Source organism: Carassius carassius, chromosome 14 (assembly GCF_963082965.1).
Source record: "Carassius carassius chromosome 14, fCarCar2.1, whole genome shotgun sequence".
In the NCBI taxonomy this organism is placed as follows: Eukaryota; Metazoa; Chordata; class Actinopteri; order Cypriniformes; family Cyprinidae; genus Carassius; species Carassius carassius.
In genome coordinates this window covers 21984735-22002865 of record NC_081768.1, presented here as the reverse complement: position 1 = coordinate 22002865, position 18131 = coordinate 21984735, and the positions used below count along the sequence as shown (strand labels likewise).

Below are 18131 nucleotides of genomic sequence, written 5' to 3'. Positions count from 1 at the left end.
GTTCACGTGTTTCATTTATGGCAGAGTGTTTAATCATCTAAGGCTGTGCTCTTTATTGAAGCAGAACCCCCGTACCTCATGAGTTTTGTGGAATACTCCGAGATCATCCAAGAAGGGGATGTCGTCATTATCTTCCTGGGTCATGAGTCCATGATGCCCATCAAAGTTCAATCGGGAGCTCAGACGCAGACCCGCTATGGGGTCATCCGGCACTCCAGCGACCTGATTGGACAGCGGTTTGGTTCCAAAGTGACCTGCAGTAAGGGTGGTTGGGTTTACGTGCTTCACCCCACACCAGAGCTGTGGACTGTCAACCTTCCCCACCGAACACAGATCCTCTACACCACAGACATTGCCAACATCACACTGATGCTGGAGCTCAAACCGGGCTCTGTGGTCTGCGAGTCAGGTAAGAATGAGTCTTTCAAATGTAAACCTCTAAAATGAATAAATAATAATAATGAATAATATTTTTTATTCAAAAATTCTGTGATGTCAGGGCTCTAGTCTAACAAGTCTAATGGTTGCACTGGTGCGCCACTTTTTTTCTTAAGTGCACCAGCACAAAAGTTAGTATCGCATCGCATTTCACACCGCAGTTTTACAAGTTCACTTTTTTTTTATCACTGTACATATAGGCAATATTGACTTGTAAATGATTAACTAACAATCTGATCAACATAAAGTTCTTTATTTGAAGCACAATTCATCAAGAAAGGTAACTTATTGAAAAAGTGTTGATGCTTAAAGTGCTTCACTGAGCTGAAATTTAAACTTAAACCATCTCAGGATAAATAAAAGAAAAGAAAAAGAAAGTGTTTTAAGCTCTTCAAACTGAACATCTCATGGCTCAATGTCTTATGGACTATCCTCCATTGCAGTCACATGCCTCTCGGATGGCCAACTCCTGTAGTTTGGCCTTCTTGATCTTTGGCCTTGACTAAACCAGCTGGCCACACTCTCTCTAGCATCAAAATCTTCCAGACTTGGCCCCTCTACACTGATTCTTATCAGATCTTCCACTGTGTCTGAATGAAGGGATGCTCTAGTGTCTGATTTGAACAGCTAAACCGTCCCTAAACAGTTTATACTACTGTTTCAGCTATTAAAATAGTTCAGTTTTGTATGAAATAGCAAAGGGATTATATTTTGTTTCTTTTTTTATTAAGGTAATTTAGAATAAGTGTTTGGAGCATTTTTAGTTTATTGAATAGCCTTTAAGTTTTAGTTTCTTTTTAAAGTAACGACCAAGCGGCCAGAGACACACAGTGAGCCTATCAATTTAGACTTCTCAAATCATCACGACTTGCCTAAAATAAAATATATAGATATAAAACAGTTCAAGCATATAACAATGTTTAAACGTTAGACCCAGATAAATATGTGCTATATCCAATAGTTTGTGCGGAGACACTTCAGGACGTGGAAACGCCAGCGTGATCACTTACATTTTTTTCAGTAGACACGCCATCATTTTTTCACATTAAGGTAAGAGTAATACATCATTCGTAACTGCAAAACGTTATCAGCAAAAGGTGCTTTTATAAAATAAAGAAAACAAACACGATGCGCTTTCTGTGTGTCGTCTTTAACAGGAGTACAAAAACAAACTCCATGAAAACATGCCTCACAGATGTGATAAATATATCTATAGAAAGCTTTAAATGACTACTTATCGAAATAAAACAAATTGAAAACAAAACTTTCATTATAATCATAATTCGTAAAGATGCACTTCTCTCTAAAAGCGCGTCTAATGATGTGGCAAGTTAGGATCAGCAACTTCATCCTTATAGGTATTTATAAGTGCCCACGATAACAATTTGGTTTCATTAAATGACCATCCATACAGTATAATTTCCGAGTATCTCTTGTTCTTTGAAACCACAATAATGGGGAAGACTGCTGACTTGGCAGTGGTCCAGAAGAAAATCATTGATACCCTCTACAAAGAGGTTAAGTCACGGAAGGTCATTACTGAAAGGGGTGCCGTTCACAGAGTGCTCTATCAAAGCATATTAAATGCAAATTTGACTGGAAGGAAGAAATTGGGTAGGAAAGGTAAACAAGCAACCGGTATGACTGCAAGCTTGAAAATGCTGGAGTAAGTGCATAAAGAGTCACCACACTCAGATGTCTTCAGGAAAAGGGCTACCAAGCCACTTCTGAAACAGAAACAACATAAGAAGCATCTTACTTGGGCTAATGATGGTTGATGGTTTTGGGTACCTTGACGTCTGCTGGTGTTGCTCCATTGTGTTTTATCAGGTCCAAAGTCAATGCAGCCATTTACCAGGAGATTTTGGAGCACTTTATGCTTCCATCTGCTGACAAGATTTATGGAGATGCTGATTTCCTTTTCCAGCAGGACTCTAGCACGTGCCCACAGTGCCAAAACCACTTCTAAGTGATATTGATATTACGTGATTTTACTGTGCTTGTTTGGCCAGCCAACATGCCTGACCTGAACCCCTTATGCAATCTATGGGATATTTTCTAGAGAAAGATCCAACAATACAGATGAGTTGAAGGCCTCAAGCTGATCGCTTCCATGCCACACCTCACTGATGCTGAAGTTTGTGCTAAAGGAGCCCCGACCAAGTACTGAGTGCATAAATTAAAATACTTTAAATAACTTAAAGTTTTGCAAATGCTTTTTTTTCATTTAATTTTTATCTTAGGAAATATTCCAGGGTCATTCCGTGTCAACTCAACCAGAGGTCCCAGACGACCCTGATCAATTTTTTTATTTTGCTATTATTTTTTCTGAAGAAAGATAGACATGTATAGTGATGGAAGCCAAAATGTTAAATGGAGAAATATTTTGTAGTAGATTAAAAATGTTTTCAGAAAGGTGGCAGCATCATAATGTTACTAAAATCTGTTGACTTTAGCAAACTTTGTTGCATTATGTGCCAATGGTTACCATTCAGAAATGGGGAAACGGCACTTTTAGTATTTTTCTCCAAAGTTTGCATGCCTGTAACTCAAGTCAACTCAAAGCGGCTCTGTTATAAGCCTCAATCATGTAAATGAACATTGCCACTCTTCACCCAGCATAACAGATTATATACATAATTAAGCCTTTGATTTGAAAATCTCAGTTTGATCCTTGTTTATTTTCATGTTACATTCAATTTGAATTAATTATTGCCTTTTCATCATCTCACAAACCCCTGTTTGGGAAAACCTGGTTTATAGCACTGCAAAATGTAAACTGCATTAACACACATCTCTCTATACAAAGCTCAGTATAGAAGGATATCCAACTTTATCAGCACACATACAATACGCTCACGTAAAATGATTACATAGATTATATAGATAATATTAATTATCTATATATTAATAATAATCTATATATTAGATAATATATAGATAATATTATGATTTATGTGAACTGAATTGAAACAATGTCTAGTGTGAAAAATGCATTAAAAATAAAAATAACTAGTTGGGTTGCAGTGGGCAGAGAATATTTGGCAGAGAAATCTTGGAGTAAAGACTCTTTCGCTATTTGGCCTATTCAGTAAGTGCTGGGCCTCTTGTATTCTGAATGAATCAGTTATGCTGTTGAGCATACACGCACACACACACACACAAACACACACACACTGCTCTGTCCTCAGTGCCCTCCAAACTCATTGAGCTGGATGTGTGTTTAACACATTGATATCAGAGCAGCGTTCAGGTGAGGCTGACTGTGCCACAGATTTGGCATATGTGCATGTTCGTTTATCACCATTCAAGGATACAGTTAGACATTTCTTTTGAAACTTTCTATTTTCTGTGTGATCTTTCTCCCCTGCTTACCCTCTCGTTCTTACGTCAGTCATTCTGTTCTATCTGAATGCAACGCTGTAGACCGAACATTGACCCTATTGTTGCTATGAGAACAAAAGACATGATAATAGTTTCTTGAAGAAGATGGGCCATTTACACCGGAACGTGTTCACATGCACGTGCATCACAATGTTCATAAACATGTGGTTGCTGTATTGAAGTTTAAATGACCACTTTTAAATGCACATCATTTTCTGATTAAAGTCAATATTTCAATAAAGATGTTTTCTGTCAGTGGAATATTCCAGTATACATGGCAGTCTGCCGAATACTAACCATTCATGTAGTTATTCTCCTACTCTTGTGGAAATACTGGGGATGCTTGCTTTTGCCATGCATTGCAGTGCATGTTATTCTGCACAGCAACTTAACCAGCTCATTAATTCTTGTTCATGTCATTGACAAAAGCACACAACAGTGCAATGAACTGTAAAATGTAGACCAAGAGACTTTGTACAATAAACTCTGATGTTGTTAATTCCTCTGTAAATTACTTGTTTTGCCTAATATTGGTGGAATCATTTTGATTTTGATTCTCCTGTTAATCTGAATCTCCCTGTGTATTTATTTATTTGTTTATTTACTTAAAGCCTCCATTAGCTATGCCCTAAATTATTGCTAGTTCTCCTGTGGTCCACATAACACTCCACATTCTAAAGCATCTCTATAAACATTTCTTCCAACTTCCAACATTTCTTCTAACACCTACTATATAATTTTTTTTTTATTGCTCATTCAATTCCTATAGCTCAATCTCCTACAAGTAAAGAATTACAAGGTGTGCCTTTACCTGCCTTCTAAAATCAAATTTTTGTGTTATCCTAATTGATGAAAAGGGTCAAAGAGTCCATGATTTCATTGCCCTAAATGGTACTGTATGTTTTAGAAAATTAGTTTTAGCATTAGGGAGTAGAAATCTACCCTCTGTTGCTTGTCTATATTCATGTGACTGAAAGTTAGATTGTAATTCATTATACTCATCCAATGGAGTTTTAAAGTGTAAAACCATTCATGTTGATAACAGTATTGCAGCAATCATTCTATCTTCCACTCTTAGCCATTTAAGATCAAAGTGCATACTAATATTTGTACCATACGGACACTAGAGAATTAATGCGCATCTTGTTCAGTAAAGCCAGTTCTGTAATCAGTGGTATATCTCCATCACTTACGGGGTTTCACATAGAGCAGCATTTACTACACAGAGCCGTTGTTCACCGACAAGCTGTGCAAAACCACAATCATATTTTGCGCAGCTTATCAGCGAACACTGGTTCTGTGTGGTATATGCTGCTTCATGTGAAAGCACGCAGGTGATGGAGATTTACCGCTGATTACAGAACCAGCTTTACTGACAAGATATCGCATGCCCTAGTCTACTTCTCCTTACTACAGTTCGACCCCTTCCCATTCTCTTTATTTACGGTTGAACGATCCCTTTAATGTTATTGTAGTATTCAGAGTGAAACTGTTACATTCTGTGTAAGCATCTAAAAATTATAATAACATAACAGTAGATTTTGCATCTGTCTTTCAGGTACAGGCAGCGGCTCCCTGTCTCACTCTATTCTGCGGACCATCGCTCCCACCGGCCACCTGCACACAGTGGAGTTCCACGCTCAGCGAGCCGAGAAGGCCATGCAGGAGTTCAAGGAGCACAAAGTGTCTCACCTGGTTACTGTTAGAAACCAGGATGTGTGCAAGGATGGCTTTGGCATCACAGGAATAGCTGATGCAGTGTTTTTAGACATCCCCTCTCCATGGGAGGCAATCACACATGCCAAGAGCGCCATGAAACGCAAAGGTGAGAGCAGATAACTGTGAAATAACTAAAGCCACATTACCATATTAATGCTAAATGTCATGTGGTACGCTGTCATCATGACTTACTCTTCACAGATGAAGCCACTGAAATGAGTCTTCATGTAACAAGATATAAATGCTACTGAATACCACAGTGACCTTTATGAAGACAAAACCTCAGACACTTAAGTAGTACTGGCACGAAAATGTACAGTTTGCACACACTTATTAAAAGTACTGTGGAAGTGTAAACACTGTGGTATTTATGTGGTGCTCCAAGCTACTTCAGAGAATACCATAGTGAAACAAGACAATTCCAAAAGGAAAAAAAAAACATTGTGACACCGTGTTTAAATTTGCAATGTGTAATATTTTCCTTAATGGGATAATTCACCCAAAAGTGAAAATTCTGAAAAGTTGTTACAAACCTGTGTGAATTTCTTTCTTCCGTTGAGCAAAAAAGAATAAAAAAGTTAAGAATGTTGTTAACCAAAGAGTTGATAGTAACCATTGACCTCCATAGAATGGAAAAAAAAACTTATGGAAGTCAATGGCTACCATCAACTGTTTGGTTATCAACATTATTCAAAATATCTTTTTTGTTTGTTAGAAGAATAAAACTCAACGAGGTTTGGACAAAATGAGGGTTTTCATTTTTGGGTGAACTATCCCTTTAACTCTCCCTGATTGCTACTGACGTCAAAGAAATGGTCAAATAACCTCCGGGGAAAGCGAGGTTTGGTGTGAGATTCATAATTGATTTGCTTAAATCTCTATTCTGTGTAGGCTTTCATCTCAGTTATGGATGTAGCTGCTTTGAAACATTGACAGAGGCCCATTATTCTCCATAATTACATCTTGGTTTTCTGCCAAAATGATGTCACACCAGTAACTAATTAATCATGATTCTTTGGCTTGAGTTTGTCCAGTTTAAGCAGCATTCATAGCTTCTGTGTGTACATCTGTTTTGTCTGTTGTCGCTCTGTTGGAACAACTATTTGGTTTTATTGTGTGGCATGTCAGAAAGGGCCTCTTGAGAAGTGACTTGGCAAGAGGCTGTTTCCTTGAGACCTGCTACAGTACCCACGTTGCCCTAGTGGGCAGGCCCAGACTAGCCTGTCCCAGTAAGGGGTCAGCAGTCCTCTTGTAGTATATTGAAAGAGGAATTTTCTAGAGCTGAAACAACGAATCGATTTAATCGATTAAAATCGATTATTAAAATAGTTGTCAACTAATTTAGTCATCGATTCGTTGCTAAATAATTTATTTGCCGTAAGCGGCTTATTTCGTGCATATTTCAAATCTGCGGTGACCAAAGTGTGGCAGTAATGAGCCACCGGAGGATTTACTCAGCCAGTACAACAGGAGAAGTAGCGAATAGCCAAAAGCTGGCCTCGTTTTATGTCACGTGCTTCCCGAACTGCGTCTGCAGCATTCAGCAGGATGTGGGAGTACTTTATTTTGAGCCTTCAAAAAAGAAGATTAACCTGTAAACTCTGCACTACTGAACTGTTTAAGGGACCGTTCACATATCGCGTCTTTTGCGCGCTCATGTTCGTTATTTCCAATGTAGGCGCGCAGTATGCGCGCTCATAATGGAAGCGACGCGGTCGCGACGCACCCGTTTTTCCAGGCGCGTGCGCTCCGCATCGAGTTAAAAACATTTCAACTTCTCAGAATGCAGCAAGCGCACCGCGGGTCATGTGACAAGAACTAACCAATCAGCTTCATCCTTTCCCGTAACAACGTTAAAAGCTCAGCCAAGATGAAGGAACAGCTGATCATAGCTGTATATGGATTCCCATTTTGAAATAAATTTAGTAGCAGAGCTACTGCAATCGATTTTTTGAGCTGCAAATCCATTTATCCTTTGCTGAAATTTCCGCGTCTTCACGGAGAGAGCGCGTCATGGTTGCTTAGCAAAGGCAGACGCCTCAGGGGCGCTTCTGCGCGAGCGCTTTGGAAAGAAGGAGAAAGCGACGCGCCTAGCGTTTTCCACGCGTTTTTAGGCGCGATATGTGAACGGCCCCTAAGCCTTTTATTTGTGCAGATTCTCCAGTAAAATGTTGTTTGCAAATGTTAAGTCGTAAAAGCTGATAACATTGCTTTTTAACAGTTAACATTTAAAGCTTTACAAACATGTTCTGTGATCAGTTTGTCGTTTACCAGTTCATAATTCAGTCGTGCAGCCTAATTATGACTGAATGAGAGAGGTAAATGTTTAAAGATATTTGAAATGCACTTTTTTTTTTCTAAGTATTCACTGCTCTTTTTCACACAGCAGGTTTTTTGTGTGTCCGTTTTTTCTGGACAACCTTCTGATGGATTTTACTTTAAATTGTGAGTTCCATTCAGGTTTCATGCCATTGGCACTTTATTCGAAGGATTGTTTACAATTTCACAGCATAAGCTATAAAGCTGTTTCCCAGTAAATAATAAAATACAACGCACTGCAATCTTATTCTGTTTTATCCTTATTCTTCGTGAAAATATGTTCTGAAAGATTCCTTAATAAGCTTTGTTCGGGATGTTAAACTACTTTAGGAGCTCTAAGGACTGCCATGGTGAAAACATTATTTGAAATCTCCTTGTGAAATTTGCTAGAGTATGGGTCAGTGTTCTGATTGCAGAAGAGTTCAACAAAGGATTACTAACACATAATAAAACAACTCCAGGTATATTTGTGATGAGGATATGACAATGCAAAATTATTAAAATCTCTTAAAAATCTATGCTGAATTATAAAGACCCTTTATTAATAATTTACTTTGGGGGGGAAATGGAAAAAACTAAAATATAAGTACATAAACCGATTAATCGATTAATCGTAAAAATAATCGACAGATTAATCGATTATCAAAATAATAGTTAGTTGCAGCCCTAGAATTTTCATAAAATGCACAGCCCTTGGTTTTTAACCTTCCACTTTCCTGCATTGGTAAATGTTGAAGCTAAAATGTAATTAAATGATCGGTTTATTGGCAATTAGTGCTGTGATTTAATACATTTGATAAATGAAGTTGACAATAACCATACTTTTAATATTATTAATAATAAAAAAAAAGATTTCTCATGAGTTCACAAACATTCTGAAACAATTCATTTAAAATAAGTATGGAATAATTAAAGAAATGGTTAACCCAAACGTTCATCTTCAGAACACAAATTAAGATATTTTTGTTTAAATTTGAGAGCTTTCTGACCCTGCATAGATAGCAATGCAATTGAAACATTCAAAGCCCACAAAGGTAGTAAGGACATCGTTAAAATAGTCTATGTGAAATCATTGGCTCAACCATAATGTAATGAAGCTATGGGAATATTTTTTTGTGCGCAAAGAAAACAAAAATAATGACTATATTTAAGAATTTCTTCTCTTCCGTGTCAGTCTTCGACACGCATTCACGACAGTATCTTAGTGCATGTATTCATAATAAATATCTTAATTTGTGTCCCAAAGATGAACGAAGGTCTTAGGGGTTTGGAACGACACGAGGGTAAGTAAATAATAAAATAATTTTCATTTTTGGGGTTCCCTTACATGCCATTGTTTAATATGTACATGCGTGTAAAGAATCAGAGTTTAAGATCAGAGAGGATCTTCTGGTGATCTCGAGTCTCTCGGTCTCATGCAAGTGGAATTATTTTCCTCACTCAATGCCACACCCCCTCTTGGAGACTCCGTCTATCTGGTTTGTAATATACTCACATATGCTGGATGTTTTGCTGGCAGGGTAATGACCATAAAGGGGCAGGGAATGAGGCTTAAGTGAGCACAGGCAAAACTCAGTGAAGCTTAGACACGCATCTGCTGGCTTCTTTCTGTGTGTTTTGACAAATTGTCTTTCCTTTGCACTACTTGTCATTTTTCAGTGTAGAAAGCTTAAGCACAGCTTTGGCTATGAAAGCTTTGGATAACTACAAGCCAGTTGTCCTTGACCGCAACACCCTTCTCACATCATATGCATCTTTTGCAGCAATCAGAGTGATTTGATCTAATTCTTTATATGTTCTGTTTCTTTATTTCTTCTCCTTTTTGGCCTGTTAGTCAGTCTCGTTCTCTGTTTTAAGTGCTCAGAGAATCCCAGCTGTTGGCGTGACTCTTTTCTTTCCCAAGCTCCTGTTGCCAGGAGGCCTGATGTCTCTGTTTATGACTGCAATTTCATGGAAAGGCCTTATTTGTCAATGGAATGACACGATACACTCCTCTCTCTCTAGTTCGCTGTTGGAAATATACTTCTGTAAGTGCTCTTTAGCAACAGTCTTTATTTGTACATCACCCCTGCTCCAAATCCTAGCGAGCTGCCTACATATGCAGAGTTTCAATGCATCCTCAGTGCACTCCAGACACAAACGCTGTTCCAAAAGAATCTAAGATCCCTTTTTTGTCTATATTAAAAAAGCTAGAACACACTACATATCAGATTTTAGACTTTCACTACCAATTCACCCAAAACCTAAAATAGCGTTATCAAACATGTTTAATATTTTGAGCAAATTTTAGAAACAAATTGTTTTAATTTGTCATTGGCTGAAGGTTTCTGCGTGAGTGTGTTGTGTTCTGAGACTTGAAAGTCTGGTAAGTGTCTCTTCTCACTCATTTATGAGCTCTAAAAGATTTAAAACATTTTTTATTTTTACAACTCTTGCTTTAGACCAGCCGGTTCTCAATTCCAGTCCTGGCGACCCCCTGCACATTATGTATGTCTCTCTTATCGCTTCATGTGTGCACTGCGAAGTGGACCTCACATGATATTCCGACATGATTCCAGTTTGAAACGAACATCTATGTTTCATTCAAAGTGCATTGAAATGTGCAAACGTGAATTGAAATTGTAAATTTTATTTACAGAGGTAAATGATGTCACTTGTCCATGTGTGCAGATGTTGCGCAGCGCAAATCCATGAATGAATGTTCCGAAGTGAAGTAAACGTCTACAGATGACTGCAGTGATTAATATATAGTTTAATTAGTTATTTTCAAAACTTAAGTGTATTTTCATTATAAAAATAACTTTCTTATTATTTATTTAATTCCAACAAATAAGTTCTTGTTAAAAACTAACCAAAAATAAAAATTCTGTATCGGCATTGACCAAAATGAGTTGAAAATTATCAACATATAGGATATTCCCAAAAATCCAATATCATGCATCCCTAATAAATATAAATATATATATAATATTAGGGATGCACCGATACAACTTTTTCGCCCGATACGACAATTTGATTTTTTGTACTTGCCGATACTGAGTATCAATATTTTTTTTGCATTTGTACATTTTTAAAATGTTGGGTACAGAAATCAGAAAGAGTATGCATAATTTTAGTTGGTTAATTTATCAAATAGATAGTCAAATCAAAATATATATTGACACCTTCAACATTTCTCACATTATCACAGTCTATTCGCTATATTTTTGAAAGTGGTAATAAAATAGGACAAGAACTTACACGAGTTAAACTGTGTCAGAATAAATTCAGCTTAATAATGTTAGATAACTTTGATAGAAAGGTATGTAATGGATTACAGTCAACCAAAAATTATTCAGAGAGCTGTTATTATGACAGTATTTATACAACTATCAATACTTAGTTGGGCAACCCTTAGCCTGAATGACTGTCTGTAGTCTGCTGGGCATGCTGTCATCCAGGTTCATGCAAACCTGAACTTTTTTGAAAATAAATAATTTTTGGGTATAATTTGGCACAGTTTATTTATTTTGCTTTTTCTCACATAAATTAACTATAGTGTCTTTCACCCATTAGTTAATATAATTTTTGGTTTGACTTTTTATCTTTTGGTTATTTTCACACTTAATTATGCTCATTAAAATTTATTTTTGTTTTTGTTACTTTCACTGTTAATTTTTTTTTTTTTTTTTTTGCTCTATAGTACCTCATCTTTAATTTAATAGCATTAGAGCTGCTCCATTTCAGTGGCTTAGTACTGTAATCATGCGCTTTGCTGTAATAATGCAGGGAAACACACATTATAAATCTCCTTAATGTAAAATTTCAGAATTAGAAGTTTTATTTATATTCCAAAGCCTATCATATAATGCAGGGATAGGCAACTTCGGTCCTTGAGGGCAGAGTCTAGCTCCTGTCCTGCAGAGTTTAGCTCCAACCCTAATTAAACAAACCTGAACAAGGCAATCAGTGTTTTCGGGATTACAAGATAGATACAGGCAGGTGAGTTTTTATGAGGGCTGAAGGTAAACTCTGCAGGACAGTGGCCCTCCAGGACTGGAGTTGCCTATCCCTGATATAATGCATAAACACTCAAGCAAGCAAAACACACGTGATGCGTGCACATATTTGTACTGGTGCAGAATGAGAGGGCCAAGTAGTACACATGCTGCTAGATTCATTTTCGCCAGAAGTTGTGTATGCCTTTTGGTTGAAAATAAATGTTTATAGTGAATCCACCAATAAATGGTCTTGTTTTTACGATTTAGTTTTAATCCAAATGATGCATGTGCTAAGTGAGTGAACATCAAAGATCACACCACAGAAGTGTGCTCTCTCTCCCTCTCCCTCCCTACCGTTAAGTAACTTCTGCAATGTTTTACTTTATATATATATTCAAAAGTAGTGTATTGTGCACTTTATTAATTTAAAAGTATGCCTACTGCTGTATGAACAAAAGTGTAATAACATTGTTTGCAAACACACTAAACAAATAAGGAGCAGTGTCATATGATGCTGCTAAAAAGAACATTATTTTGTCTATTTGGTGTAATGAAATGTGTTTATGCGGTTTAAGGGAGTGTAAGGCATGTTACTTTAGGCAGTGTAAGGCATGTTTATATACCGAATAATTTAATTTGTGGATTAGTGCATACTGGAGACGCAAACGGTTTCAAATGATTCAGTTCAATTTGGTGAACTGGTTCGACCGGTTCACTAAGAAGATCTGGTTAAATAGAAAGATTGGTTCGCAATCCGGACATCAGACGGGACAAAACCAATAAAACCTACTAAAAACGAGGCATTTTGTTGCATCCAGTGGGGACATAATTACAGATTATAATTACTTATATTGTCTTTTAAAGAATTGCGTTGCGTATCGCACTGCGTAAACATAAAAGAGTCTGCATCTGTGATCTGAGAAAAAACAAGCCTACTCGACTGCTCAAAACTCGCGTTTGAACCATCATTGGCAAATTATTTAAATATAAAATCTGTACTTAAAGGCTATAAGTCAGAAACGCCAGACTGTCCTTGCAAAGTTTGAACTGCCCAACTTTATAGAAACAGCCTTTGTGCCACAAATGCATTGCAGGCTACTGACCATGTTCAAAGCGCGGCAACCATTTTTCCCTTCGTCAAATTAGCAATAGTTGGTGCTGAAATGCCCCTAAAGGTCTTTACACACTTAGTCCGAAATTTTCGCAAGTTGAAAAATAAATACGACCTCACGTTGTCAATCACGTTAACACACTGCCTCCGAAACTTTCATCCATAAAAAAATTCGGATCAGGTTTGATTTTCTGTGTAGCATGCATTTTGATAGGAAAGGATGGTCAATAAGAAAAAACTGAAAAACGCATGCCAACATTTAGGACTCCGTGTGCAAAGACCTTAACTGCACCTGCGCCTAGCGCTTTATACCATGCACTTAAATCATTAAAATATCGCCCTTTGGGTCAACTGTCCCTTTATCTAGTTGGCATCCATGGGCTGAACTATTTGTTTCATTATAGAATTTTGTTTAGACATCATTTGTTTGTTTTACTCTATTTAAGTGGATCCCTGATTCATCTCTTGTGCTAATTGTCAGGATCAAGAGAGACTTGGAGCCTTGATCAGAGAGAAGACAAACTGAGCCAGTGCTGGAATGCTTTCCTACAGTGTTTGCCTTTCATTATAGTTCTATAATTAATGTTGACAGTGAGGGATGGGGTCATTCTGGATTAACTGAATGTGATTGGATTGAATCTAAAAAAAGATCCATAGAGTAAAATATACCCATTGAAGTGTCTTCCTCAATATGCTCCTCTCCTCACATCACCCTGTCTATCTTCTTACCCTGATCAGCAGTGGCTATTCTTGTGCAAGTCAGTAATACGACATTTAGTCCAAATTCCCTCCATCTGTGTTAGTGGAGAAAGAGGCAAAGGAGCCACCCGTCCTCCTTTTATCCAGTTTTTATGAGACCATTTAACAGTAAGTCAAGAATATGCAAGCATGAGCCTGTCGACTGCTTTCTGACCCTTTACAGCTTTGTGAGCTATGTAGATTTCAGTTTTTACTGCTTTTGTTTTCTGAGCAGCTTGACTGCTTAACCAGTGATGTGATTTTGTGGGCGGAGCTTCTTAGAGTGGGAGTGTTTAAGACCTGTTTAAACGGCTATCTGTTTTGCAGTTGTGTTTGATGCTCCTAGTAAATTACTTCAGCTTTGTATCACTCCACAGAATTCTGCAGATCTACACCTGAAATGAGTACGGAAAATATATCATTGTGTGGGTCTGCTAATAAGTTTACAACAGTTATGGCTGCATGGGATTTGTTAATCTAGTGAGAATGAAACAAGATCAGGTTGTTCCAGGTTGCTTCTTTCAAGTTTCAGGTTTGATTTGACATCAGCCACAATAGTGAACTTCCCTTTTGGCTGTTTGATAAGGTTTCACAAATAGTAACGCTTGTTGCAGTTCAACAGGGAGAATCATTTATACTTCTAATAAAAATATATTTATGTTTGCGCAGAATGTAACAAGTGCTGGAGATTTGTATATTCATTCAGTGTTTGATAAAGAACAGATGCAAACTTGGGGTTAAAAGTGGACGTATAGACACACAGAGATTCAAACATCATTCAAAAGAGCAGTTTCTGGAAATGTTCTAAATTATAGTTTTATTCCACATAAGACATTTTAGCCATAAAAACCCCAAAAGGTTCTTCTCCAAAACCCACCCCCTTAGTTATTGTTGCTATGTCTGACAGACAAGACAGAACAGGTTACTTCTGGTATAAAACAAGGTCTAAGCTTTAAAATTGTGTCCTTTTGAAATATAAACAAAAAAAAACTGTTTTGTGTCTCTTTAATGTGTCGTGACAGATTTGGCTGTAGTGCCACAGTTCAAGCGGCATATGAATGGATAATCTTTTCATATTTAATTAAAGTACGAAATAAACATGAATGAACATCATAACATATTTAAACCACCGAAAGACATCAGTACACAACATTTTTCAAGTTTAACTCCACTGAAGTTAATCTGCTCTGCTGTCTGATTTGTTTGTCTGATGAAATGGCAGATTCGTTAGATGATTGGTGAGATTACCTGTCAATCAAGCTCCTTGTGAATGATCAATTAGTTGAGCACTATTTGGCGACACTGACCCAGCCATTTGTTTAACCATTGGGGGAAAAAACGAAACCACAAACTGTTGTAGATGTAAGATCAATAGAGGAATACAAGTGTTAATTTTGACAGCAAATTTTTTTGTTTTAGTCATAGTCTTTTGATTAAAATGCCATTTAGTTTTAGTCCTATTTTAGTAATCTGAATTGTTTTTAGTTTTAGTCGAGTAATATAAGATTTTAGTTGACTAAATCAACAGTGAATGTAGTCAGCTAAAATCTAATGGGTTTAGTTACAGTGCACTTATTAAGCATTTCTCAAAAATTTCCAAAATCATTATATAGGTTTGATATTAAGGTTTTATAATAGACACTGATTTAACTGCGGTAACACACAACATGCCTTTATATTAAAATGAAATAAAACCACTTCTCATAAAGAACAATAACATGGTCTTTTTAATGAAATACCAATGGTTATACAGGCTAATTCTGCATTCTTTATAGCAATATTTTTTTTACCATATTCTTCATTCTTTCAAGCAGACATATTTATTTTTATAAATAAATTTAAATGAACCTTTAGGGCTACTAAAGTTTTTCAGTCAAGAGCAGTGAGTGATTTTCTGTTTTTCTTTTGATGCTTAATTATCATCAATGACTCGGACAGTAGCAACTAAATTAGGCTACTATTTAGGGCTACACATTTAATCAAATTTCTTATCACAATTACGATTATTGATGTCACAATTACATAATTGTTTAGATAATGTTCATAATTGATTACAAACACCATAGAAACCATATAGTTAGCAACATTTTTACCATGGTAATGAGGTGCTGTACTTTTGGTTATGAACTACAAATCTCAGATCAGATCTACAGATCTCACAACGGTACTGTTTTTGTTTATGAATATAAATGTACATCTGCATCCCAACTCATGTTCCTGCTACTCTGAACTCAAGCTCCTGTTCTTTTTCTATTTCTATGAGACAAAACTTGTAATATTATTACATCTTCAGTGCTACCAAATCAGGTGCTAGTTCCACTGCTCTCCAATGTTAGTCTAGAGCCCAAATAATATAAATTGTACTGTAAAATTTTACTGTAATTTGAAATTTCATCTGTTTAATTGTAAATGAAATGCATAGCTTTGGTAAACAATTTTTTTGTTTTTGTTTGTTTTAGTATAACATTATTATACCATGCATAATTTTAGCTTTTTTTTTTGTTTAAAGAAGAAACCAAACCTAGCAATAAAAGTTGAGGAAGAGTGTTTTCAGCCTTTCTATTCGTTTACATTCACTTAAAGATGTACAGTAATCAACTGTGTTTACATGAATACTTGTTAAAATGGACAATTCATCATCATTTTGTGTGTGTTCACCATTTATGCGATGTGAAAGAGTACTCACGCACAGTCCCGCCAGTTCATATGTACGCATCTAACCTCTGAACCATGCAGCAGATTCGTTCTGAATGAATCTTCCCTCCCCAACATTTGCATCTCGTTTTTATTCATTGACGAAAATGTCAATAGATTTGTCATAGTTTTTGTCATTCAAAAAGAGTTTGTTCGTTGTCATCTCATTGTCATTGGTGAAAAAAAATTAGTTGATAAATGATTTGTCAACGAAATTAACACTGAGGCATACTTTGAAGAGAGATTATTAGATTCATGCAACTCTAGCTTAAAAGGGTACAAAGTCATTTTTGTTATTCATAAAATCTGGAGCGAAGTGTGTGTATGTATCGTCTGCTCTTGTCCGTACATGCTGCTAAATTGATTATGCATTAAGTCTTTGCATTTGGCTATAGATACATTAGTGTTTGTGTCAAAAAAATGAAGTATACTTTTGAACTAATGTGGTTTCCAACTTTGTTCAGTTGCAACTGTTGTTAGCAAATAGCTATGTAGGAGAAGATGGCATAAAGGATTGATGCTTGCTTGCATGTCAGCACTTTTGTACTGTACTTTTGTACTGTACTTTGGACGTCTAGTTTTAAAGCCCCCTAAAAAGGTCAATAATTAGCTGAATGCTTCTCTTCTTGGCTTTGTCTTCAGGAGGTCGTCTCTGTTCCTTCTCGCCGTGTATAGAGCAGGTCCAGAGGACTTGTGAGGCATTACTGGACCATGGCTTTGAGGAGATCTGCACACTGGAGGTTCTGCTCCAAGTGCATGATGTTCGTGCTGTCAATCTGCCCTTACCAGACTTCGGACCAGAGGAGGGCTCTGATGATAGTCAAGAGGGAGTCCCAAACACTGGGAACACCTCTGTGATCTGCAGGACTGCAATACCTCCCAGAGAAATGGCAGGACACACGGGATACCTCACCTTTGCTACCAAACCACGCGACTAGAAGCATAACTGAAGCTGATGGAGACTGTCATAGAATTTGAGTAATGCAAACTCATGTATTGACATGTGACATCATCTGTACACACCCGTGTGGTCTTTTTTTATTTTATTTTTTTTTAATTGGTTAACAGCTAGATTGGCTTTTACATCGATGTAACAATTCATGGCATTTTAAAACTCTGGTTTAGTACAGACTGATGTTAATTTTTTATTTGTATTGTTTTTTTTTTATAAGTTGCTACAATAAATTACTGGAATGCAATTAAAACCATATCTTTGTTTCTTTTTTTTGTGCTGTTGACGTTGCAACTTTGTATGACTGTCAGTTGCTGAATGCAACTAATGCACAAACATCTGACCTCTCTGAGAGCACAGTGTCTTGGAAATTTATGCTCTTTGTGACATCTCAGTCAAGATAATTCATGTAAAGCTTTGTTTGTGAGGTTTTCATTTGCGTTTGTTTGTGATATCAGCAGTTTCTCACCACTAGTGCTCTCAATTCAAGGCTGTGACAGACTGTTCTGTTTCTGTTGTGTATGTTACATTCTTGCATGTGGAGTTGAAAGATACTGAAGAACTAGATGATATATTTGAAACTATCTGCTGAGAGCTCTTCTACTCTCGAGTCCATAAAAGGCCTTCCTTCTGCAATCTGATGCCTTCGGATGCTGTTAAAGAGGTGGATGTATTTATTATTCTCTCACTCTCTCTCTTTTACTCGGTGTGTTATAAATTTTTTGTGCTCACAGAGATGTAGTCATATTCATGTGATGATTATAAATGCTTTAGTAATAAAACGTGAAAAAATAGA

At 36.8% G+C, this 18131-nt stretch overlaps 1 protein-coding gene across 1 annotated transcript; it reads left to right on the top strand.

Moving 5' to 3' along the window:
* The first annotated feature begins 35 nt into the window (after nucleotides 1-35).
* Nucleotides 36-17588, top strand: trmt61a (tRNA methyltransferase 61A). Its single transcript, XM_059566669.1, has 3 exons — nucleotides 36-409; nucleotides 5381-5647; nucleotides 17026-17588. Exons 1-3 carry the CDS (start codon nucleotides 79-81, stop codon nucleotides 17319-17321), a joined length of 894 nt encoding a protein of 297 aa, XP_059422652.1. The 5' UTR covers nucleotides 36-78; the 3' UTR covers nucleotides 17322-17588.
* Nucleotides 17589-18131: the final 543 nt, after the last annotated feature.

Bases quoted from the DNA above. Each gene is read 5' to 3' on its own strand.
- trmt61a (XM_059566669.1), top strand. From the start codon at position 79: ATGAGTTTTGTGGAATACTCCGAGATCATCCAAGAAGGGGATGTCGTC. The intron at 410-5,380 runs GTAAGAATGAGT...TCTGTCTTTCAG, and splicing joins CTCTGTGGTCTGCGAGTCAG to GTACAGGCAGCGGCTCCCTG. The intron at 5,648-17,025 runs GTGAGAGCAGAT...CTTTGTCTTCAG, and splicing joins GAGCGCCATGAAACGCAAAG to GAGGTCGTCTCTGTTCCTTC.